This window comes from Arvicola amphibius, chromosome 6 (genome assembly GCF_903992535.2).
Source record: "Arvicola amphibius chromosome 6, mArvAmp1.2, whole genome shotgun sequence".
In the NCBI taxonomy this organism is placed as follows: domain Eukaryota; kingdom Metazoa; phylum Chordata; class Mammalia; order Rodentia; family Cricetidae; genus Arvicola; species Arvicola amphibius.
In genome coordinates this window covers 13,129,879-13,155,110 of record NC_052052.2, presented here as the reverse complement: position 1 = coordinate 13,155,110, position 25,232 = coordinate 13,129,879, and the positions used below count along the sequence as shown (strand labels likewise).

General features: G+C 53.5%; 1 protein-coding gene across 1 annotated transcript in view; it reads left to right on the top strand.

The window, feature by feature from the left end:
- Window positions 1–1,008: 1,008 nt before the first annotated feature.
- Iffo2 (intermediate filament family orphan 2) overlaps window positions 1,009–25,232 on the top strand; it is a 44,966-nt gene continuing 20,742 nt past the window's right edge. The window contains 1 exon segment of the mRNA XM_038334950.1: window positions 1,009–1,929. Coding sequence (XP_038190878.1) covers window positions 1,280–1,929 — 650 coding nt within the window. The 5' untranslated portion in view covers window positions 1,009–1,279.

Below are 25,232 nucleotides of genomic sequence, written 5' to 3'. Positions count from 1 at the left end.
GATGGATGGATAGGTGCGTTCTCTAAATAGACACTTCTCTACACTGAGCAAGGCAACTGGGAGAAATGATGGATAGACCCCACCACCACCACCCAATTCTAGGCTCAGCGACATCATGGCAGCCTGTGAGAATGTGGTGGTGGGAGATGGCTAGTCAGGGCTGAGGACAGGAATGCTGGGAGGTTTATTGCTTGCTCTTCCCCCAGCCAACCTCGCGTCCCTGAATCTCAGTTTGCCAGTGGCCCAGCGGGCTCAAAGACTGCGGGCCGAGGCGGGTGAGAAGCCCTGGATCTGCCTAGAGGGGGACGGGAGGACGACCTATGCCGCCGGAGACTGGAGTAAGGGTGTTGGCATGCATGTATCTTTGCACGCAATGACTGCCAGACCTTTGCAGGCCACAGTCACCTGCATGCGTGAGAATCTAGGACAGGGAAATTTGGGGCACCGAGGGAAGGCAGGCGGGAAGTCAAGCTTGCCTGGCAGACTTGGTGGGAGAAGGCTCCCCAGGAGAGGAAGTGAGCGGATCCAGACCGCCAGCCTCTTTAAGAGGCTGCAGCTCTCGGCTCGGCCGCGGTCCCCTCTGTAGTTTCGTGTGCAGACTGCGTTAATTAGATTACCTGAACCCCGCTAGGCCTGCAGCGCCGCACGCAGGCGAGGGTTTTCCGGGCCGTTGCTGGGCGGAGCCTGAACTACAGCAGCCGAATAGCGCCTCGCAGAGCAGTGGCGCAGCTTGTGGGTGGGCGGAGTCCAAGCGACTGTGGGCGTGGCCTAGGCTCCAGGGTCTGGGAGTCGAGTCTCAGCGGGTGAAATCGCTGCAGTGGGTGGAGGGGGCGTGGCCTATGCCCGCAGAGGGCGGTCCAGGCAAGGGGGCTTGGCCTTCGCCTATAGAAGGAGGGTCAGGAAGGGGCGTGGACTTTGTCTGCAGAGGAAGACCAGGCAGGGGGTGTGGTCTGTGCCTGCAGAGGGCGGGGCCCGTCGCAGAGGGGGCAGCGCCGGCCGAGAGTCCTCTACGCGCCGCTACTGCGGCCGGTCCACAGCAGCTCTGACAGTCGCGGCACTGGCACCAAGCCCCTTGCCAACTCCACGCAGCCACAGAGACCTCCGGCTCGTCCCTCTCTCTCTTCCGGCGCTGCGGAGCTGCATCTGGCGCGCACCTGGCACCACCCCGGCCACGCTGGAGCCCGCGCCCGCCCTGGCCCGGCCACGCCGGGAGCCCGGCCCCGAGCTGGAACCCCATCTGGAACCGCGGGCCCGGGGCCCTGAGCCGCGCAGCCGGCGCATGGTTAACTCGCTGCTGTTCGGGGAGATGGCCTTGGCTTTCGGTTGCCCGCCGGGGGGCGGCGGCTGCGCAGGCGGTGGCGGTGGTGGTGGGGCCGGGCCGGGGCCCTCGCCCGTAACGGCGGCTCTGCGGGACGATCTGGGCTCCAACATCCACCTCCTCAAGGGGCTCAACGTGCGCTTCCGCTGCTTCTTGGCCAAGGTGCACGAACTGGAGCGGCGCAACCGGCTCCTGGAGAAGCAGCTGGAACAGCAGCAGAGTGAGCGCGAGCGGCGGCTGCGCTACAAGACCTTCTCCCGCGAGCAGGCCGTGCAGACCGGGCCCGAACTGCTGCGGCCGCCGGCTGCGGGCGGCGGACAGGCCCTCGGTGCGGCCACCGGCGTCAACGCCAACACGGTGGCCCTGGGCGGCCTGCCCCCCGGCGGCGGCTCTCACCCGCAGCACTACGGCCGCCTGCCCGGGACCATCTGGAGCTACACGCAGGTGCGGCGAACGGGCGGCGGCGGCGTGGAGACAGTGCAGGGCCCCGGCGTGTCGTGGGTGCACCCGGACGGCGTGGGCGTGCAGATTGACACTATCACGCCAGAGATCCGCGCACTCTACAACGTGCTGGCCAAGGTGAAGCGCGAGCGTGACGAGTACAAACGGAGGTGAGTGGATGCGCCCCTCCTCCGCCGCTCTCGGGACCGGGCAGCAGGGCCTGGCAGGTGGGCTGCGGGCTGCCGGGAGGACTCGGTCATCTGAACCCGCTAGAGTAGGGCGCGCGCAGGATACCTGGGCACCGACCCCCGGGGCCAGGCACATTGTTTCCCAGGGACGTAATAACCAGCGGACTTGTGGTGATCTCATTCTGTCCACATGACAATGCGGTGTGAGGCAGTCTCGTCCCCATATTGCAGATGAGGAAACTGAGGCGAAAAGGTGCTAAGTGACTTGCCCAAGGCGGCTTGGCTAATCCGTGGTGAAAGTCAAGTCCAGATTTGATCTATTGATGGGAGTCCTGGCTGGTGTGTCTCCCAGGCCAGGTATTTACCTAGAGATGTTGGTGGTAGATTCCCTTCCCATAGCAGGTGTAAAGAAAAACTCTCGACTACTAGTACATTGTCTTTTTTTTGTCCTTGAATTTAATGAGCTCATGTGAGAAGATGGATGGATCTGTCCCTAGGGCCCCAAGGTTGGCTGTCTTGTTCCAGGTCTGTAAAGAACCAGAACCAGCTTCTAGCCTTAAAAAAAAAAAAAATGTCATACTTTTCTTCACATTCTCCCAAGTCTCAAGGTTTATTGAGGTCTGCCAGGGGAGAGATTCTCAAGGGTTAGCATATTGGGTGGGCTCAGATCGTGGGTCCAGCTGGAGGTCAGAGGCAGACTGCTTGCAAGATGGCCAGTGTGCTCCTTGAAGTCCAGATTCCCTGGCTGCAATACTGGCACTGCTCTCTGCCTGCAGCCTGGCTAACAATACTGTCTGCTCAGCTTTCTGATACAGGGAGGGAGAGAGAGAGAGAAAGCCAGAGAGGGTCTGTGTGTGGGTCTCAGGTCTGCATGGGGGAGGAGCCCTCTGGTCTTAGGCTCCTATCTCAGCCGTGCCTAACTTTGTTTTATTGTCCTGACTCTTAAAGGGAGTGGGACCATTCCTTCCATTCCTACAGTCTCCCTGAAAGCTGGGGCTGGGTTTGCTTTCTCCCCCTCTGCTGAGGTCTACTGACTGGGAAGAAGTCCCGTGCTAGCTCCCATCCCCTGTAGGGGAGAATGTCAGCTACTTGGAGGCCTGTTTACTCATCAGGGAAATGGGAACAGAAAACTCCAGGGTAGAGCAGGGTGAGGCTCCTGTTGGATGGTGTAAAATAATCAAATCGATGTTCTTACCTGCGATGAGCAAGGTGTAGAGATGCCTGGAGTCTCTGCTGCACGTGCAGAGCCTGGCTTGCTGGAGATTGCTTTTCTCTCTGGCCTTGGGAATGCCCTGTGCCATTCACACGGGGCCACCCTCTGCCCTTGGTGGTCATCCCTATCAGGGCAGGCTAGGGAAGGAGACAGTTGCCTTGGATGGTGAAACTGGAGGAGGAAGCTTGGGCTGGCCCTCCTGTCTGCCACCCTTGGCAGTGTAGTCATGACATAGGCTTGCGCTACATTTGTTTAATTGTGTGTGTGCTTTTTGGCCCTGGCTACAAAGGTGATGGAAAGACTGTGCCCAGGCTTAGAGATGGGTTGGCATGCAGCAATGAGCTGTTCAGGTTGCACCCAGGGTGTGGGGCATGATGTCAGCTTCTGGCACTGTCCTGGAATGAGCCGGCCCTGCTGAGACAGGTGGGGTGCGGGCATCTCTCTTCCCGCCTTTCTGAGAGGTTCATGTATACCTTCTTTCTTTTCTTCATTGTCTTATGAACTGGAAAGACCTTTCTTCTCTGAAGTTGATTCAAAGCTTTGGATTTTTCCAAAGTGAGTGTTCTGCCTTGCCCAGGCCTCAGTTTCCCTACCTGTAAAAGCAAGGTAGTTGGACAACAGCTGTGCTCTTTGCCGTCCTAGGCTTTCTCTATAATACTTTGGGGAAAACTCCTTGGGTAGTTAATAAAATTACAGCAAGAGCCTGTGAGATAGCTCAGCAGGTAAAGGCACTTGCTGTCAAGCCTGACGGCCGTAGTTGTACCCCAAAGATCCACATGGTGGACAGAGAGAACCTACTCCAGCAAGTTGTTCTCTGACCTCTACACATTTGCAATGGCATGTATGCGCGTGCACGCGCGAGCACACACACACACACACACACACACAGATACACATAAATAAATGTAACAAAAAACCAAATGCATCGAGCCGGGCAGTAGTGGCGCACACATTTATTCCCAGCACTTCGGAGGCAGAGGCAGGTGCATCTCTGTGAGTTCAAGGCCAACCTGGACTGTTACACAGAGAAACCCTATCTCAAAAAACCTAAGTTGGGGAAAAAGCCAAAGCCAAATACGTCAAAATGTTAGTGCAGTCAAGAAAGTGTTCTTGCTTTCACATAGATGTCAGTGTACCTGATTCCACCAGCATGCAATTTTTTTGATGATTGATTGATTGATTATGTGTATGAGTGCTGGTGAGAAGGGAATAACTCCCTGGAAGTGGAGTTGCGGGCAGTTGTGAGCTGCCATGTGGGTGCTGGGAACTGAATCCATAGTCCTCTACAAGATCAGTAAGTGCTTCTAGCTGCTGAGCCATCTCTGCAGCCCAGCGCACTCACTTTGTAATAGTTGACTTCAAATTAAAGCCTCTTTCTTTGGAGACTATCGCCTGTTGGCTAAGCAGGATGCTTACACAGTTTCAGGTGGTACCAACTTACCTGTGCATGACAAGATGCTTTTGGTTTTCTACCGATTGCCCCATCAAGTGCATCCACTGATCCTAGAACAGGTAATTTATTATATATTCAAGTCTCCAATATGAATATATACAGTTCTGTTCTCATCTACTGCTGTATTGCAGTTTCTCTTTCTGGAGGAAGGCAGGAAAACAGTGAACTTCAAAAAAGAAAAAAAAGGTCTCAGGAGGAAGAGGCAAGCGGGTCTCTGTGAGTTTGAGGCCAGCCTGGTCTACAGAGAGGGCTCCAGGAGAGTCAGAGCTACACAGAGAAGCTCTGTTTTGAAAAACCAAAAGTTAAACACAAAAACAATACCCCCTCCCCCAAAAACTCCCTCTGTGCTACGTGACCTGAGAGGGGCTGCCTAGGCTTGTCAGTACATGAGTCTGCCTTTGTGCTGGGGTTAAAACTCCATGACACATCACTTGCCCAGAGTGCAGGGGAATTCGGGTAGCAATAAGTGAATATATCAGAGCTGCCAGTCTTCCTCTGGTACTTTGACTATTAAGTGGTCACAGTCCAAGAGACGAGACCATGGTGCTGGTCTGTTTGGTCTGTAGACTGCCAAAGGCATCAAAGCTTCGTGGGACGTCTGGTGTGGAACCCCAGTGCTGAGCACCAGAGAGGTCCTGGCTGGAGAGGGAAGGGCTCCAGGTTCTCTGCCATTGGTCAGGATGGACCTCCCTCTCCAGCTGCTGAATGATAAGCCAGAAGTGTTTCCAGCCTGTCTCATGGTTGGTTTCTCTCCACATGCACCTGTGGTTCCCTGATTTTGCTGAGGTGGAATTGGTTCATCTTAAAGCCACCAGTTTAAGTACAGCAGTGATTTTTTAAAGGAAAATTTAGAGCAGTGTACCCATCTCCAGGGTCTAGTTTTAGAACCCTCGGATTCCCCGCCCCCCCCCCCCCCCCCCATTTCTTCCTGTCTGTTTGCAAACAGCTCCCGTCTGGAGCAGTCACCAACCTTCCCCGTGTCTACCTGTATACTTTCTCTGGATGACTCCAAAATGAGATCCCACGATAGGTGGGCTTCCGAATCCGGCTTCTTTCACATAGATGGTGTTTCGGGAGTTCTTCAAATTGTACTTGCATTTATCTGTAGAACATCCCTCGTCATTGCTAAGTCACGTGTACGGATGGGTAGACCCGGTTTGTCTGTCCCTTCATCTTACTTACATAGTCTTGTGTTCCAAGCGTTAAGTCGCCCTAGTGCTGTGGCTGACATGGTCTACCATCAGCAATACCGGGCTGGTTCTTTGCAAACACCAACCCAAAGCAGAGCTTCTGGTCCTGGCTCCTCACCCCCTCACCCCTTCTCTGGTTTGCTCTTCACCGGGTAGGAAGTGTGGTCACCGAGACTGTATAGAGGGCAAAGTTGTAAAGCGTTGATCTGGAAACCAAAACAAACACTTCTTTCTGTCACCACAAGTGCCACCAAGATCTCCTGTTCTGAGTTTGCAAGTCGGGGGCTTTCCCTGGGAGAATCCTGTCAAATTATCTGAACTTTAAATACATGGGTTTTCTGAATTGGCCTCTAAGACACCTGCACGCCCTTGGGTGACCCCTGGGTCTGCATCATGGCTGATCTTTCTGCTTTCTCAGATGACTTTGTGTTTCTTGTGCCGCCTGTGTTTTGGGCATCCCGTTTCCTGTCTCTGCTGTGGATGACCAGGGTCCAGACCACGGTACATCCCCATGATTTTCTCCCTTATTTACTGGAGGAGGAGGCTGGTTACTTTGTGACTGCCAAGCAGAAGTTTTGATAGGTTCCACTGTCTGCCTCAGGGAAGTTGTCAGGGTTGTTCCAGGAAGTAGCAGTGACTGGAAGAGGCTGTCCAGCTGCCTGCGGGGCAGGGCGACTTTCTAGTGTCCCCCTGTAGTCCTGTAGGCCCAGTGTGACCAAGGACTGACTGGCTTTCTCCCTCGCTGTGGGTAGACGGACAGGGTTTATGTGCTCCTGGCTAGCTTTGTCCTTGGTACCTGGGGTAAGTGGGAGCTGTTGGAGGGTATGAGGGGACCTGTGTTGTCTTTTGTCTTGGATTTCAAGTGGGTGCTTCAGATCCCTGGAACCCATAGTAAGGTGCCTCATGGGCTCTGGGGACAGTGGGAGGCTGAGCCCCTGGAATTTGACACATGCCAACCACAGGCTATTTTTCCATGATTCTAAAAGAGTCTAGTCTGTATGGAAACCGGCTTGCTATTGGCCAAAGCAAAAGAAACCACCAATTCAGCTGTGTATTTTCATTTCAGAAGTGGGGAAACTGAGGCCTGGGGAGGCTTGCCATCCACAGGTGGCTCTGGACAACTCTTCTGTCACTTAGTCTCTCATCCTAACTCTGAGGTGATGCCCACTGCCTCCAGCAGGGCCTTCACAAAGGCTTTCTTGCCACCTTCTCATGTGGCTGCTTTCAGAATCTTTTTTAAAAAGTACCTTCCTAGGATAGGAGAAACTTTTGTCACAGCTGTTTCTGACTGTGACCCGAGCTGCTGGGCTGTTAGAATGGAGTGCTCCAAAAAGGGCTGTGAAGTGGGCAGCTGAGTGTCCCTCCCTTTCCCAGCACGCCCCAGGGAGGTCCTCCAGCAGGTGGGAGCTGGCCCCTGAATGCCTCAGGCCCCAAAAACTGCATCAGAAGATTGTCCCTAAGCCACCGATACTTTTTTAATTTTGGAAACTCACAACAATAGAGGTTTTTGATTCTGATTTCCGAGTAAGGTGGCCTGGGATGGTGGGGAAGGGTTTGAATCCTGACTCTGCCATTCTGTTTGACCATGGGCATGTCTCTTGGCCTCTCTGAGCTTGCCCCTCTGTACAGAGGAATGCTGGGAAGGAGTAATTTAGTTCTGTGAAGGCCCCCACACCTTGGGAAGCTCTGAGGATGTCCTGCACTGGAGCTCCCTTAATTTATGAGGCCTTCTGGGCACAGCCCTGGGCCGCCCAGCAAATCCATTTCAGGACACATCGCCTCTCTCTGTGTCCCATGGAAGGCGCCAGAGATGGTGCTGGGGGTGGAGGGAAGCCTGGCCGCCTCTTTGTCCTGCCGAAGGGCAGTCTGGCCATTCCCAGTAGTGATTTGTGCCTCCGGAACTCCCAATGCCCCCTCCAGCCCTTTGTCTTAAAGGAATCCACACCCACACCCCCTCCTTCTAGGACCTCAGTTCATTGGAGAACCGGGTTACTGAGTCTCTTGGCCAGTGAGGCACACTCCCTGGGGACAGATTTGGGAGTCCTGAGCTAGAAAGAGGGCAGGGGAAGAAGGTCCCAGAAAAGAAGGGAAACCAGGGGACAGCTGACTCTGAAGATTCCTTCCTTCCCAGAGGAATGCAGGCCAGGCTTTTGCTGCCGGCCCCACCGGATGCATGCCTACCCACCCCCACCCTCAGCCGCTATGCACGGTCACATGCAGGCGTACACAAACGCGCTCACACATGCATGTAAGCACCTGGTCTCTTCTCTAGCTTTGGGTCTGCAGCTTGACCGTGTGTCCTGTCATGTCACTGTTGAAGGACACGGAAGGGTAGAGCAGAATCTAGCAGAATCGAGCTTGTGTCCTTTGCTGCAACCAGACTCCATGGCTTCCAGCAGAACTAATCTGAACCCCTCTGGGTATCAGATCCTGGAGGGTGGGACTTTGGCATTGGGGAGAAGAAGCCAGGCTGGCATCCTGTGTAGTTCGGTGTCACAGATGACCGGAGGTCTGAGATAGGACAACCCTCTGTCCCCCTGTGCTCAGGAGTGAAGGTGTGAGGAGCCCACAGTGTTCCTGAGACCTCAGTTCCTCCTTCCTACCCTGTGGCCCCCACACTCTGAACCCTGATTGCCCAGCATGTGTCTGCTCCCCAATAAGCTTGAGCTCTGCTGCTCCCAGCTTTCTTCTGGTGTTCACAGAGTTAGCTCAGCCAGACCGGCCAGAGTCCACACTGAGTAAATATTTGTGCAGCCTGGGAAGACTGCGAGTCTCGCCGCTGTGTGCTACTAGGCATCCAGGAGACAGGGAGGTCAGACGGCGCAGACTTGGCATCTAGGGGTCTGGCATGCTGGGACAAAGGGTCAGCATCTGGAATCAGAAGATCCGGCTTCAGTCTCAACGCAGCAACTCTGTTGCTGGCATGATGCCAGGGCCTCGAACAATAGTGAAAAGCTGTGTGAGCCTGGGCTAGGTGCTGAGCTGCTTCCCCTCCCAGTTTCCCCGTCATTAGAATGGGAAGGATGCCCATTGTGGTGCCACACATCTGTCATTCAGGGAGGCTGAGGCAGGGGGATCTCTGTGCATTTGAAGCCATCTTGGGCTACATAGTGGGTTCCAGAACAGCCAGGGCTACAGTGTAAGCTTGTTTAAAAAAAAAAAACAAACAAACCAGAATCAATCAGTTGGATCAATTGGAGAAGCTAAGCTCTGTGCCCAGGATGTGGGAGGAGCCAGTGGGCTCACATGGCTCCAGGAGGTTATATACATGAGACATAGAGCTCCGTAGGAAGAGCTTGTAGGGTGCTGCAGGAGCTGGATCGACCCTGTGCAGGCAGAAGCTGAGCACTGAGTGCCTACTTGGGAACTGGGCAGGAGTTTAGGGGTTGTGCACACTTCTGGGTATACGATCCTAGGAGGTTCAGGGAAGGTCTGGGGCCAGAGGGCTGGTGAGCAATGGCTAGCCATGTCAGGGGAGCACCCTTCCATCCATGTCAGGGGACCGGTGCTTGTTACCTGGATAGGATATGGTTGCTCACAGCCCCTGGTAAGAGAGGAGCTGTCACCCAGCATAAAACCAGCAAAAACGCCTGGTCCTCTAGAGGGTTGTGACCTGGCTGAGTCCTCTAGATGGTGGTGTGGGCTGCCTGAGCCCCGTAGAGTCCAGTCTTTGCACAGACCTGCCCAAGGGTGGTGGGGGCATCACCTTGCCTACCTGGGAATGGGAGAAGTGGGCTTGCCTGTACCCATGAATGCTGTGCTCTCCTTGTGACTTTTCTGGAGGGTCTGGATTAGATGAGGGCCATTTTCTCTCTTACACCTCAGTTTGTCTCTCTATTAGCACTTGGGAGGCTGAGACAGGAGCCTTGCTGAGAGTTTGAGGGCAGTTTGGGCTACAGAGGTCATTAGTGAGTCCATGGCCAGCCTGGGATCCATGGTGAGACTGTCTCAAAAGGAAGAGGGACAGGTCAGATGACTTCTCTAGGTGCAGGAACCTCTCCAGATCTCCTAGAGCTCCACTAGTACCTTGCTTCAGCCCTGCTGTGAACTCAGTCCACCAGGAGGCTGACAAAGATTGGCCCAGGTGAGAAGGCAGGAGCCAGCCAGCCCGGAGCAAGGTCTTCTCCAGTGCCTGTCACAATATTGCCATGGCAGTGGCAGAACAGAAGGCGGAGACTGGGCTGTGAAGACTTCCCACTGTCGCTTTATAGCAGTGATTTCTCAGGTAACAAATTAGTCACCCATGGCTGCAGGCAGCTGAGACTCTGAGCCACCCTACAGGCCGTCTAGCCCCCTGCTCTTCAGAGAGAGCCCTAATTGGGAGAGGGGGAGCTCTTTTTTTTTTTTTTGGTTTTTCGAGACAGGGTTTCCCTGTAGTTTCTAGAGCCTGTCCTGGAGCTAGCTCTTGTAGACCAGGCTGGCCTCGAACTCAGAGATCCACCTGCCTCTGCCTCCCGAGTGCTGGGAGAGGGGGAGCTCTTGACTGGGTGAGCAGGGCTTACAGTGAGGGGCATCATGGCTGGGTGAGCAGGGCTGTCTCTGGGTTGCCCTTGAGATGCTTGCTCAGTGTTTTACCGCATGGGCATGCAGAAGTGCACACCTGCTCATGGCTCCCTGAAAGATCTCAGCCTGCCCATTGCAGCCACTCAGAGTGATAGACATGGGGCCCCTCATTGAACACTGAAGTCGGGCTGACTGTGCATCCAAAGCTCTCAGGGACGGTTCCTGTTGGCCTTAGAACAATGACTTGAAGGTCATGTTAACAATAAAACAAGAAGGAGCAGGGAACGTTTTGGGGAGCAGCACGGGAGCTGGGGCCCCCCTAACATGTTGCTTCTGGTCAGCACTGTGAACTTGGCCCGGGCATCAAGAACTGGTCACCATCTTCTCTCGTCTCTTGCTGGGAACCGTGAGCCTGGTGAATGTGATTGAGAAGTCAGCCTCATGGCCGCCACTGAGCATGCGCCACATGCTTCACCTGAGAACCAGGGAGCAGACAGCCTCTGCTTCTGGAGCTCGGAGTCGGGTAGACAGACGTGTCATGGCGTGTGGTGGTGTCCTAGGACACCGCCATGCGCCAAGTGCCTGTCAAACAATGCCCATGCATAGAAACCCAATAAATACGTCGTAGTTAATTTCATAAACAAATATTTATACAGTGTTGCCAGGCTCCATTCAGAGAGGGTCCTACACATCTAATTTACAGACCCTCACTCCAACCCTGGGAGGTGGGTACCATCTTCAGCCATTTTTGAGATGCTGAAACTGAGTCATTGAGGGAACTGGACTAGGTGAGCTGTAACCCTCCAGATCCAACCCTTTTCCCTCCCTGTGCTCAGAGAAGGGAGCCCACAGCAGAGCGCTCTCCTGTTCCAAGCCTCAGCTTTCCCTTCTGTGAAAAGGTGAAGCATCCACTCTCAGGAGGCTGTGTGTGGAGAGCCGCGGATGCGCCTTGTGAAAATGGTGGGTTCCACACGGGGCCTCTGACATCTTATCCCCAAGCTCCGTGACACACTGCTTGCTCCTGCTCGCCGTCATGCCTCCCCCCCTGGACCTTGAGACCAGCTGGCACAGAGTGTTGGGTGAAAAGCTGCTGAAGGAGGCTGAACCCCTCTAGATTGTGAGAGCCTGCCCGCGCTCTGCTCGCACTGCCTGCTGGCTGTGAGACCTCGGGACAGTCTTTGCCGCCCAGAGTCTCCTTTTCTTTACCTGGGAAATGTGGCTGGCCACAAACACAGGGTGGACTTCATGAGGAGCCATGAGATGATGGCGCTAAGCCCTCGGGCCCTCACAGCTGCTCTGCATCCTCAATCTAGACAAGGTGGGCCCAGAGTGGCAGTGTGCATTGTCCCTCCGAGTGGCTCTGATTGGCAGGACTGAACCACCCGAGAAATGTGTCTCTGTGTTTACTGTGTGTGCTCCGACTTTAAATGCGCAGGTTTGCCGAGGCTCCTGCAGTGGACACATGGCCTTCCATCCTCTTAACTGGTCATTTTTATTATTCAGTTCATTCAAGGCAGTTCTATTGGCTGCCTTGAGGAAGAGCAAAAATCCGCTATTCTAAGGGAACCTTGTGAAATCCCCTGGCATTCAGGCTCCCCTCTAAGCAGGGACAACACAGCTTCCTAGGGCCTACTGGGAATCCCCTGTCTGCCCTGGCCCACTGGGACACTGGGCCAAAGGCCATCCTGTCAGAGTCAGGGCCAAAGTGGAAGTTTTTCAAAGTCAAGAGCAAAAGATCCTGGAACTCTGCCTTGGGCACTGGTGAGGCCCTGGGGTGCCCCCGGGTCCAGCATCCCAGGAGTCACCCCAGCACAGTGTGGGGCCAGACAAGGAAGGTTCCCTGGAGGGGGCAGCACTCGAGGTACATTTCGAAGGGGCGAGGTGAGAAGCAGCAGAGGAAGAAGGCTCTAATGGAGGAGGGCAGCTCATGCTGAGGCCTGGGAGGGAGGCTGCTGCCAGGGCCACATGCTAGGGCTGCTCTTGGTCCAGTCTTCAACGCTCTTCTCGGTTTCAGGCTTCGGGAAGGAGTGTGTGTGTCTTTAAAGACAGGTGTAGCCCCACTGCCAAGAACAGCAAGATGCTCACAGGAAGAGTCTACAAACACAGAAGCACCTCCCATCAGGCATGCACCTCCAGGCAGAAAGAGGGGGGTGGTCTCTGAAGACATGGTTCCGTGGCAGAGTGTGTATGTGTGAGTTTGTGAGAGTGTCCGTGCGTGTGCGCGTGCATGCACGTGTGCCGCTCATGTGTCCAGAGCCTCTGTGTGTACCTTGAGCCCTCAAGGTTAATCTATTCTTCCTGGACTCTTTTGCAATGGGTTGCGGTGTTTATATAGCAGTAGGGTAGAGGACTTTGGCTGTCATCCTAGAGGACATTGCTGACCTCGGGGGCCTAAGCTCTTATGCCGTGGGAGTAGGGACCACTTTACCTCTTATGATGCTTGTGTCTATTCCCATAGTCCACTGGCTCCAGGCACTCTTCATGGACTTGTTACTTACCTCTTCCTTCCAGCAAAATCCTTTCCCTGACATCTCCAGATGGGTACCTGCTGTCTCTCTACTCTTTTTTTTTTTTTTAAGTTGGGGTCTCATGTAGCCCATGGTGGTGTCCAACTCTATGTAGCTGACAATGACCGACCTTGAACTCCTGATCCCCTGCTGTCACCTCTCAGGTCCTGGGATAATAGGCATATACCATCACACCTGGTTTATATGGTGCTGGGGATCGAACCCAGGGCCTCATGCATGTTGGGCAAGTCCTCTACCAACTGAGCTACATCGCTAGTGGGCTGGGGTGCCTGCTGTCTTTTAAGAAAGAGCAGAGAGTTGTCTCTCAGTGTTTCGTCTTTGCCCCACTCTGTCCCTATGGAACAGCTACCTTGAGGTCACATAGGGAGGGGCTGGACCCAGGACCCCAGTGAAGCTCTTTGAGTTAAGGTCCCCTGGGGAAGCTAATGTAAGGTTTGAAGGTGGAGTTTGGAAAATACCTAGCATCTGGAGACATTGATGAGGATGAGTGGAGGATCAAGGATGGTGCGGCCTCCCTGGGCCCTTGAGCAGATTTCTAGGTTGATGGTACTGCAGAACACATCAGCGGTCACCATAGGGCTCGTTGGCTTATAACCGACTGATCCCCTATTCTGATCTGTCTGTCACACTCATAGTGACATTGTTTTTCTGTGCCTCCGTTTCCTTTTGAGTGAAGTGGGGTAGAGAGATTGACAGGGCCCTGGGCCTGAGTGCTGGACCCTTCCCCTTTCCTCTAAGGTACGCTTGCGATGTTGGTGGAACTTCCTGATCCTACAAAACCATGTCTTCAGAGACCACCCCCCTCTCTCTGCCTGGAGGTGCATGCCTGATGGCAGGAGGTGCTTCTGTGTTTGTAGATTCTTCCTGTGAGCATCTTGCTGTTCTTGGCAGTGGGGCTACACCTGTCATTAAAGACACATACCAGGACCTAATCTGACCAGGGGCAGCAGGGATCTGAGGTCTGCAGGTTGTGACCGGCAGAGGCCACATTCACCTAGCACCAAGTTCAAGGCCTTCCAACCTGGAGGTGTTTCCTTCCTGAGCCTTCAGGCACTATTAAACTATGGGGACTTAGAGATACTGCTCTGGTCCATCTTCTTTGGGGTCACCTATAAGTTAGCCTTTCATGCAGGGTGAGAACCCCGACTTAGGTTCACGTCACTGGGTTCACCTCACTGCTCCCCACCCTGGCAGCCTCTGTCTTTCTGCCTGCAGAAGTGGGAACGACCCCCTTAGACATAGGTTGTCACAAGGTTCCGTGGCAGAGTATGTATATGCCACATGCCAAGCACTGCTGGCCTTTAGCAACACTCTGCCCTTGGCCCCTCCAGCCCCCACACAGTGGGAACTGGCCCACTTCCTCCTGCTGCCAAGGCAGACTAGCCTTTTGTGTTCTGATATTTTCTCTCCTCAGCACCCCAGCCCGGCGAAGAGGAGTCATGTCCTCTCTCCTCTCTAGCACTCTGTTCGTAGGGTGATCAGGAGAGACGGCATGGCGTGGCATTCAGGGCACAGGCCGTAGCTGCCAGGTGGCAGGAATGGGGGAGTGTCACTGTCCCTGCTTCCCTGGGGATCTTGGAATGTCATGTCCCCTTCTCTCTGTGGTTGTTGAAGCAGCCCTGTTGGCCTGAGAGCTGGCTATGAGGGGAGGCGAGCTGTTTACTCAGAGGGCTCTCCATTCTCAGCTCACTCACTCTACCAGGTTGAGAAATGGGCTCACGTTCCTTGCCCTCTCTCCTGGGTTTGAGAGGCAGAAATCTGATTACACGGTTCCATCTGGGCTCCTGGGGCACAGGCAGGCGGCCTCCTGGAACCTCAAGGAAGGCCTTTCCCAGGCCTGGGCAAAAGGGTGACATTGAAGACCTGCTCGGTGTTGTTTTCCAGTGCTGACGTCAGGGCTATGGTTTAGAGTTTCTTTCCAGACAAAGGCTGCTTTGTATCTCTGGGTGAACTGAATCCAGGAATCTCACTCCAGGTAGGAGGCCAGGTGGAGGAGAGGCAGGGCTGGGCAGAGAAGCCCTCAGAGGCCTGCCTGTTCTCAGATACATCACTCCATTTCCTCTGCTTCCCAGGAGCGGCCATGTGCCCCTTCAGATGCCCTCTCTTTATCACCACCATGCTCCTAGGAGGTAGCGGGGCTCTCGCCTATTGCACAGATGCAAAAACTGAGTTGTGGAAACGAAACAACTGAGTACTTGTCTCAGCCAGAGAATAGCAGAGCTGGCAGTGGGTGCGTGGATTTGAGTATTTTTAGCTTCAAGGACTATCTCAGGTTCAACTCCCATCAAACCATGTCTCACCTCCAGCTTTGGCAGAGTGTCTAAAAAGTCGGGGAGCCCAGGAGAAGAGTAGTGCAGGCAGCATTCAGCAAGCACAGATCTGACTTTCCTTTTTGAGGTTCTCAATTGGAGTGCGTGTGGGTGTACTCACGTGTGTACATGTCAGAGAAGGGGATTGGTCACCAGTGGGTCTGCAGTCATTATAAATGATTCCAGGGAGGCCTTGTGGACAGGTGTGAGTAGTCATCCCAGGGGACATGTAGGATCTTCTGCTCTTTTCCAGGATCCATCCACTCATCTTTCCATCTTTCTGTCTACTCATCCATCCATTCATCCATCTATCCATACAATCACCCACTATCCATCCATCTATATCCACCCATCCATCATCCATCCATCCATCCATCCACCCATCCATCCATCCATCCATCCATGTTCCACTCACCCATCCTCCTTCCCTCCCTCCCACTCTCCTGCCCCCCCTTCCCTCCCTTCTTCTGGATTCCTGTGCTTGTTCTTCGACTTGAGCTTTGAGGACAACTCTGTGTGGACTGGGGGCCTTTTCAATGTCTGTCAAATCAGAGCAAGAAGAAACCTTGCAGGTTGTTGGATCCCCATCTCCCCTTTTCCCAGGAGGGGTCAGTGACTATACAGCTTGCCCTGTAAGTTCATGGCAGGGCCAGCATTTAAGCCAGTCTCCCTTTCTGCTGGGGTGACGGGCATCTGTCACCCTTAACTGGCAGCTGCCTTAACTTGCCCCCTTTACCCTCCACTCCTTTGATGTTGGGCCTCTGTTTTGAGACACATCTAGAGACACCAGACTACAGCCCCAGGCTGGAGGTCCCCATTAGTTTGTCAGCTCCAAGATGCCTTCCTAAACCTGAACTTCCAGTTAGTGGCGCTCCTGAGGGCCATCTTTTCCTTGCTGGAGCAGTTTGGGGATTCAGGGATCATTTGATCCTTTTACCTGGAGGCTAGAGACACTGACAAGCCTGCTCAAAGTTCACACTCAAACATGTATGGACCACCTACTGCTGCTTTCTAGCAGACTCTCCCTGCTGGGAAGCGCTTCCTGCCTGATCTCTAGACGTGGTCCGAATGCTTCGCTTCAATCCTTTCCCTTGGTCATTTGAGCATCACTGCCTGTGTGGTACATGAAATGGGCAGCTCCTGGTCCCCTCATCCCCCCTTCCCTGCTCTTCCGAAGGCCCTGCATTGACTCAGACACAAGTTAGGACATGCTGTTGGAGGATCTGCCTGGGCTTCAGGGTCCTGCTGGGCCCTGGGGGAAGGCATACTTCTTCTCCTGGATGCAGGGATTGCTCCAAGATAAAACTGGCATATCTGCCTGGCCCAGGCCCATGCTTCTTGGCGTGGAAACTGAGGTCCAGAGATGTTGAGCCACGTGGCTATGGCTGCTCAGTCAAACACAGCAGAGTTTGATGCCGCATTCACCAGTGGCCATGTTTCTGTTTAGACAGAGCCTGGTATTCCCAGCTTGGGGATGGTGGCTGGGGGATGGGGTGGTCTGTTCTGAACTGGTATCCCAGAAAGGAAGAAGCCAATGTCTTAGCTCCACAGGTGCCTCCACAGATCCCTGATGCTCCAGGACTACCCTCACCTCCTTTGTGTGTCGAGAGGGCCAAGGTTCCACCCTAGACCCTTAGTGGGTCCCAGGGTGAGGGGGGGGGGGCTCCTCAGATTCTCACCCTAGATAGGTGATCAGAAGACTTGAGAATATAAGGTCAGGGGATGTGTCCTTGTGGCTGGGCAGGAAGGAGTTAAGCAGTTTTGCTTCCCAGGCCTAGGTTTCCAGCTGGTGTCCTGGCCCCTCAGGCCAGCCAGGCCATCTGGCAGACAGATGCCATACTGTGTCCCATCTGTCCCAAGGCAAAGTCACCAGGAGAAGACCTGACTGCTGCCTTTGTGAACCTGTGGGCAAGTTGACTCCCCACTGTCTGTCCCTGTAAGTCCAGGCCTCTTGGGAAGGACTCATAGCCAGCTGGCTGGCCTCTGGCTACTCTCCCTGATGCCTGGGTTAGGTGCTGTGTGGTGTCCCCAAAGTGAGAGTCTGAGTTTCCTGTAAAGATGGCTCCCGAGAGGTACAGGGACAGGCCCAGGGTCACACAGTGAGTCATGTAAACCAGGTGGGACATACACCCCTGCTAGGCTCCTACTCATAAACTTATTCACCTAGCAAGCATCACTTGAGGGCTTACTATATGCCTGATAACTGGAACTCAGGGTACCGGACAGTGCCCTGGTTCCAGAGTTGGGGAGCAGGAACTATGAGGAAGGACTTCTTGTACCCTGGCACACACCCAGGGCCTGGACTCAGTGACAGTTCTCCCAGAAGCCATCAGCTGTCCCTGGCCACATCCTCACAAGCCAGTGTTATTACCCCCATTTTACAGATAGGGAAACAGGCTCAGAGAAATGAATTCCCTTTTGCTCGCTCACTGGCTAGAGGTTGACTGAGTTGGGTCAGCCTTGCTGGTTTGACTAATGTCAAAGCTTTTGTGGTAGAGATAGGGAACAAATATACACGATCTCATCTCTGCCACAACACGGAATCCTTGTTTTTCTGTGTTGGAACTTTTCCCTTTAGACACTTGGCTGACTCCAAGAGAGGGGTTGGCGGGGGAGGTCATGTAGCTGGAGGAGCCGGCCTCAGAGCAACTCTCAATTGGAGATAGCTTAATCAATGAAATACTTGCCTTTTGAGTATAGGGAGGTGAGTTCATGCCCTGGAACCCATATACAAATGCTGAACAGGGTGACATGTGCTTGTAATTCCAGAGCTAGGAAAGAGGAGAGACAAGGGGATCCTTGGGCCTTGCTGGCCAGCCAGCCTACCCTAAGTGGTCTACTCTGGATTCAGCGAGAGAGGTTGTCTCCAAGGATAAAGACAAAATAAAAGAAAAAGAGGTGGACAGTATCTAGAGAATGACATCTGGCTTCCACATGTGTGTGCACATGTGCATGTATTCCTACATGTGGACATATACATACTCTTATAAACATATACGTATATATGTATGCACACACATACACACATGTGCACAGTGGGGTTGGTGGCCTTGCTGGCTAGCCCTGGACAGCACATGGGGGACTCTGTGCTGTGATGGGAGCCGCACAGGGCCATACAGCCCTGGCAGTCCAAAGTGGAGCCCTTAGCAGTCTATATTTGAAATTGTAATTAGTGAGTAACCCGATGGTGATTGCTGATCTTGGGGAAGCTGAGGCACACACTTCTCTTCTTCTCTCTTCTGGTAAATCATCTGGCCCAAGAAAACCAGTCCAGGCTTTGATCCAGCCTTAGTTCTGTCACAGGGCAGACAGAAGCAGGGAAGTCTGCCGGCCACGGGCATGTGCCTTGGAGCCATCGGGAGTCCAGCCCTGGCTCTGCTCTGGGACGTGACTTCTGGCCGTCATCTTCTCGGCTTTAGAGTGAACACAGTGGTAATTCTGCCTCATAAGTGCCTGTGAGGCCTCAGTGAGCCCCTAGTGCCTCTATGTGCTCACAAGTCACAATGTGAACCAGTGTGATTGTGTGATCCTGTGAGCCTCAGTTTCCCGACCAGCCAGATGATGCTGTTACAGGGGCCATGACATGGCAGAACATTCTCTGGGACTCTGCTTCAATTCATCCCCTCCGTCTTCAGGGGACTGACTGCGGCAAGGAGACCCGGCTCTCATAGAAAAGTGGCAGCGACCCTGTGTGATTGGGGTGGGGTGCCCCTTACCTACTTCTATCTTCCCCCTGGTTCACACTGAAGTGAGTGCCAGGGTTGCCATGGCAACCCGAGTTTGCTGCTAAGAAACAAGTGTCCCCCATTGAGCCATGTTGAGTCACTCAACCCCGCTCCTGGTTTGGGCTAACCCCGTCTAATTACCCGTCCCAACACAGCCTGGAGCCTGCCTCTTCCAAGCCAATTAGGGTGATGACGGGAAAGGCACACGCAGACACTCCCTGCTGCAATCCCTCTGTGGTTGCATCAACCCCATGGGTAATTGGCGGGTCTCTCTCACTCTCCCCGCCTTCCTCCTGGAGAAGGCTCAGAAATGTCTTCCTCTTGTTGGTGACACGGCCCCAAAGCACACCTCGCCTGGCATAGCCTCCCCACCTCTGAGCTTCCCCTCAAAGAATGGCCCGGACACACCATGTCCCCTCTGACACCGTGGCATCCTGTATTCCAGGCTTTTTTTCTGACCCTCCCAGAAAGCCACTTTGTGATTGGTCATTCTCATTTAATCCAGGCAGGGTCTCTCCTGCTTTATAGATCGGGAGACTGAGGCCTGGGCAGGTGGCCTGACTCAAGGCTCCCGAGCCTGGAGCAGGTCTCAGATGATGCTAAACTCAGGACCTGAGGTAGTGGACCTCAGTGGAGCCTCTGCCCACACTGGCACACACTCACCTGTCGCTACTCAGTCACTGGCAATAAACAGTGGAGAGACCTAGGGTGCTCATTAGCTTTCCAGAATAGCCTGGGGAGCTGCTTTTCTCAAGACTGTAAACAGATCCCTGGGTGGTGTCCTCACCCTGGTGGACACAGGCCCTTGGAATCTCCTGCTTCTGGGCCTGAGTATCTAGAGACTTGGTGCCCAAGACCCTCTGCTGGCTTCTGACACTGGGGGCAGAGAGGGAGAAAGTCACGGAGGGCTTAGCCAGGCCCAGGCACCTGAGTTAGTGTCCTGCAGAGAGACAGCTATGGCCCCAGCCTTTCCAGAGCTGAGTAGGCTTCAAGGCGAACAGGAGAGAACTACAGAGCTGTCCTGGACTGTGGAGATTGGAGCAACTGATGGGAGGTCACGCCCTTAGCCATAGGCAATCAGAACCTTGGGCTGGACCTCTCAGGAATAGGCCTAGAAGCCATAGCTCATAGGCCCTTTGTAGCTGGTGACCACTCATGGGACTGCTGTGTGTCAGGCCCAGGACTGGACACCAAATTGCAGCTATGACTATCAGATAGGCCTGATAGTGTAAATGCTGAATTATCTGAGACATGCAGGGGACAGAAATCCTCTGGCCCCAGTGACTCAAAACCATGTCAAGAAGGGGGCTTGACCCTGACCTAGTAGGAGGCAGGAGAAGCTTCCTAGAGGAGGTGGTATAGAAGCTGAGTCCTGAGTTGGTATTAGATAAAAGAAAGAGAGAAATAACAGAGTATATATGTGTGGAACCTTCTAGACAGAAACCACTTCATATGTAAAGGCCAGAGGTGAGTGGGGTCAGGGGTGATGGGACAGCAGGAACTTGGGACAAGACTGAGATCTCAAGTTTTCTTATCTCCCTGGGCAACTGGGAGCCTGTGGTGTGGAGTTGCCCTGCCAAGTGACCTCACTCAGCTGCTGTGACCCACAAGCAAGAAGCCTTGGCACACGCAGCGTTTAGGAGGATTACAAAGGCCTTTTCCGAGTTTGCCCTTGGCCATAGTAACTTTTGCAGAGCTAACGGAGCCAGTGTGTGAATGTGAGTGTCTAGACATGCTCTGTGCATTGCGACCTTGATCTACCAGAACACGGGAATGACATTGGGGGACCCTTAGTGCATGGTGTCGCACCCACCATCCCGTCTGGTAAGACGAGCTCGTGGAGATGCGGGGCCTGGTAGCAGATACTTTAAGGAAGGAGGACCCCAGTGGGCTGTTATTGTTTTGTATGATGCCCCCCCCATTATTTTTCTCCTGTCCACGCGAAGTCATTGTAAAACACTCCTGCGGTTTCAAACAGTTGGGGGAATGAGCAGGTGGTTTTGTTGCCTTATACCTGAAGTGGTTCTAACTAAATATGTGACATCATTCAAAAGTAAAAAGTTTCAGCGGAGGAGTGTATTAGTCTGTTTTCTGTTCCTAAAACAAAACACCCGAGATCAGGTAACTTAAAGGAGTTTGGTTTAGTCTGGAGTTTGGAAGATGGAACAGCGTGGTGCTGGCTGTGTTACATCCTGGTGGATGGCATGGTGGTGGGGGTTCTGTTGACCGGGAATGATTGCCTGGAGAGATAGGAGGACAGGGAGCAGGGAGGAGTCGGGTTTGCCCTTATATGACAACCTCTTGAGAGAAGCAACCCAGGCCCCATGAAAACCTTAATCCCTTTCCGGGGAGACCTGGGAATAGGAAGCCCAGTAACCAGGTGACTTGGATTGTTGAGGTTTGAATCTTGTTCTGTCCACCTTGAAGGCTTATGTTTTGTTCCCTCACTGTCCCTTGCTAGTCACTCTAGACGGTGGAACTAGCGGTTGACTGAGGGGTTGATTTAGGAAGGATCTGGGCCCCTGAGAAGTGAGTTCATAAGCAGGGAGTATTGCCTGGCTGAAGATCCCTTGTCCAAGTCAGCGACCTCAATTCTGTGTGCACGCCTGTATCCACCCCTAGCGCTGTGATCCTGGAGATTTTCCAAGCAGAGTGCTAGTTTGTGGACCCTGGAGCAGCTTCTTATCACGGAGGCTGAGGAGTTGCATGGCCCCGAGCTCAACTTCCAGCCAGTGCTTTGGTCTGAGCCTTATCTATAATGAGGGGGTTGTGATGCCTGGCTTAGAGGTGTGGGGAGGGCATGAGGTGGTAAAAGACTCAATAATGCATATTAAACATTGTGTGATCAACACAAGGCTTTCTCCACCTCCTGGGAGTGAGGTATCAGCCCACAGAGATAGCAAGTAGAAATGTGAGGCTTTGGTTGCCATAGCGAAATTAGAATTCAGGACTGAAAACTTCAGGATGGCCGTAGCAGTAGTATGGGGAAGGCAAAGAGGGCTCCTCCCTGGAGGAGGTGATGGAAGTATCCTAGCCCTGGAAAGGGTTGGAAGTGATAGCCCAGAAGCATCACAGTGGCCTGCAGCTTGGGACCCACATTTCTTGTTAGAGGACACTCCTAGAGTCCTTTTTCTTTATGGAATGGGGCAGCATGTACTTGGGTATGGTTCTGGTCAGAGGTGCTTGGAAGAAGGTTTCCCTAGCATTGGTCACCCAGCATGCTTTGCCTGGCATTGGCTGGCTAGCATTGACTGTCCAGCATTGATCACCCAGCGTTGGCCTCCCAGCATGGCACTCAGGATTGTAGAATTGTGAGTATCCTGTAGCTCCCACCTCAAAGTGCTGTTGTTGTTTTTACTAATGGGTCCCAGGTGTCCCTGACAGACTGGACGGATGGCACGGTGGTGGCTTGAATAACAATCAGAACCTCAGCTTGTCATGGAGACTGCAGCCATGCCCCTCTGGGGGCCCACTTTGCCTGCTGGTCCAAGAGGATACTTTTTTGTTGTATTTTTTATTTTTGGGGGTCAGGGTCTGTTTATGTAGCCCTGACTAGCCTGGAGCTTGCTATGTAGGCCAGGCTGGCCTCGAACTCATATAGATCTGCCTGCCTCTGCCTTGAGGGTGTTGAGACTAAAGGCGAGTGCCACCATGCCCAGCCATGAAGACACTCTTAAACACCCTGTGCCTGACGTCAGCAGCCCCTCCTCCTTCCATCTTACTTGCTGCCTTTTTGGCCCTGGTTGGGGCGGACCTCAAAGGACTGGGTAGAGCCCACTTATTCTTGGGGTGCACTGTGAGCGTGGTAGGTAGATGCAGGTGTTTCTCGATAGAACATTGGGTGGCATTAGCGTCTGGCTTCTTTTCCTTTGCTGCACATCCCTGTGTAATGCTGGTCCCCGACCCACGTGAGTGACACCTACTTCATTGTCATGGCTATCACCAGTGGTTATGCAGCTAGGGATGGGGACCACATAGCTTGGATGCCATCTGGCTGAAGTTTGCTCCCAGTCCAAGTGGCTGTCACAAGGGGGTCCTAAGGCAAAGGCTGAGGATTGGTCTGCATGCCCATGGCGTGCCAGGCCCTATTCTGGGGTCCTTTTGTACAGTACACCATGACATAGTTGCAAATAGCACCCATGTCCAGAGACGGTAGGTCACTTGCTCAAGGCTGCACAGAAACAATTAGATAGATCCAGGATGCTCAGGCTCTAGGGCCCTCTTCCTCTTCTCTCCAGAGACTTGTTGGTTTGACCTTCAGGGCTGATGTCCCAGCTGACTCTGAGACTTTGGGGGTTCATTACATAACCATGTGGTTGTTGTAGGTGTTTGTCTGGGAACCACAGAAATTGTTTCTGCTTGCTCTGGTGGTCAATGAGAATTAACCCAATTTGACCTCATGTTGTCCCTGAGAGGTAAGAGATTTGATCACTGAACTGAGCTGGCTGGTGGTGGCAGTACTTTAATCCCAGTACTCGGGAGGTGGAGACAGGCAGATCTCTTGAGTTTGAGGGCAACCTGGTCTACAGAGTGAGTTCCAAGACAGTCAAGGCTAAACAGAGAGAAACCCTGTCTCAAAAAACAAAAAACAAAAAAAAGAAAAGAAAGAAAAAAGAAAAAAAATCACACAACTAGAGCGGAGGTCAGCCAGACCCAGGACTTCCTGTATATTGCTAACCACTCAGGGTTCAGAGGAATGGGGGGTCAGCTAGGGTTGCTGTACTTTGCCTCTGTCCCCCCAAGACCCATGGCTCTGCATAGAGAGTCCAAAGGCCATCAGCTGCCCTTCATAAAACTCTTATTGGTCACTGGCAGTCAGGTGATGGCCACAACATTTGGTTCTGTAAGACCTGAACATCGCTGGGCAATGGTAGTGCACACCTTTAATCCCAGTACTCAGGAGGCAAAGACAGGTGGATCTCTGTGAGTTTGAGGCCAGCCTCATCTACAAAGTGAGTTCCCAGACAGTCAGAGTTGTTACCCTGTCTCGGAAACCAACCAACCAACCAAACAAACAAACAAACAAAAAGACCTGAGCAGCTTGTAGAAAGTGGCATGGGAACTGTTTCTGGGAGAATGAGGCATAGGAATGAGCCCGTACATGCTGCCACCCCGTCCCTTGCTGGCAACTAGGCAGAGGAGGCCTGGGGGCGCCCTTTGAGGGCAGGCATCTGAACTAGGCACTATCCAGGCCAGAACTGCCTGTCACCTAGTGCCATGGCCAGAGTATGCAAAGAGTGCCTTGGATGCACTATCCAGAAGATTCCCCCTCCTCTGCGACAGGTCTTATGTAGTCTAGACTAGCTTTGCATTCCTTGGGTGGTCGAGGCTGACTTTGAGCTTCTGCTCTTCCTGCCTCCACCCTGGAGTGCACCGCCATGCCTGGTTTATGTGACACTAAAGGAGAAAACCCTGGTTCTCATGAGTGCTAGGTAAGCATTCTGCCAACTGAGCTACATCCCTGGATTCTTGATGATGCTATTACAGATAAGTGGGACAAGGCCTGGCCGAGACGAGACTTGCCCAGATTATGCAGTGAATTAGCCACAGTCAGTCCTCAAGGACCTCCTGACTCCTAGCTGGGTACCCTCTCCTGCAGAGAGAACTTCCCAACGACTTGTGATCCTGTTTACCCTCTCCTCAGCAGCCTTGTGGGATGGTTCAGGCTGTCAATGGGCCAGCCGTGGAAGGCTGTGCTGGGTGTGGAGGGTTCCTTAAAACCCAGCCCATTACCAGCCTGTTGTCTGGGCTACAGTCGCTCCAGCTATTACCGCCTGCCTGTAATGGGATCGGCTGCTGGGGTTAAGTGTTCACATTAAATTAATACCTCTTCCGTGGAGACAATCAGCTGGCATTTAATTTGTGTTTCCTTCTGGGCGGCAGAGTACAGCTGGGCAGCCCTAGTAGGCATGCCCGCGTGGCAGCGTCCTTTCTCAGGATCCACATTCCTTAGAGGTGGGGAGGTGGGGTGGTACCCAGAAGGCCAAGGCAGGCACAGGTGGATGGGAGCATGGGAGTGCAGGGCTCCCTGCTGGAGGGTAGCTTGAGGTCCCTGGCTGTCATCTTCAAGGAAGAAAGAATATGTGCTTATAGTCCAGGGAGGAAGAAGCCAGGAGAGGAAGAGGGAAGTGGCTCAGTGGCTCATGGGTTTGTGGCTCAGCCTTAACTTCCTGGGGCACGGGCTGGTGGTTGGTGGTACTAGGTTCTGTCATTGTGCCCCAGCCCCTGCCTCCCCATTATTTCTGTATTTTGCTGCAAACACAGAAGGGCTGTGATACAGAAGAGGGGTGGACCCAGGAGTGAGGACCCAGACTCAGTCAAGGTTAGCGACCTCCTTTGGAGGGCGCAGGGAAGCTATTGAAGC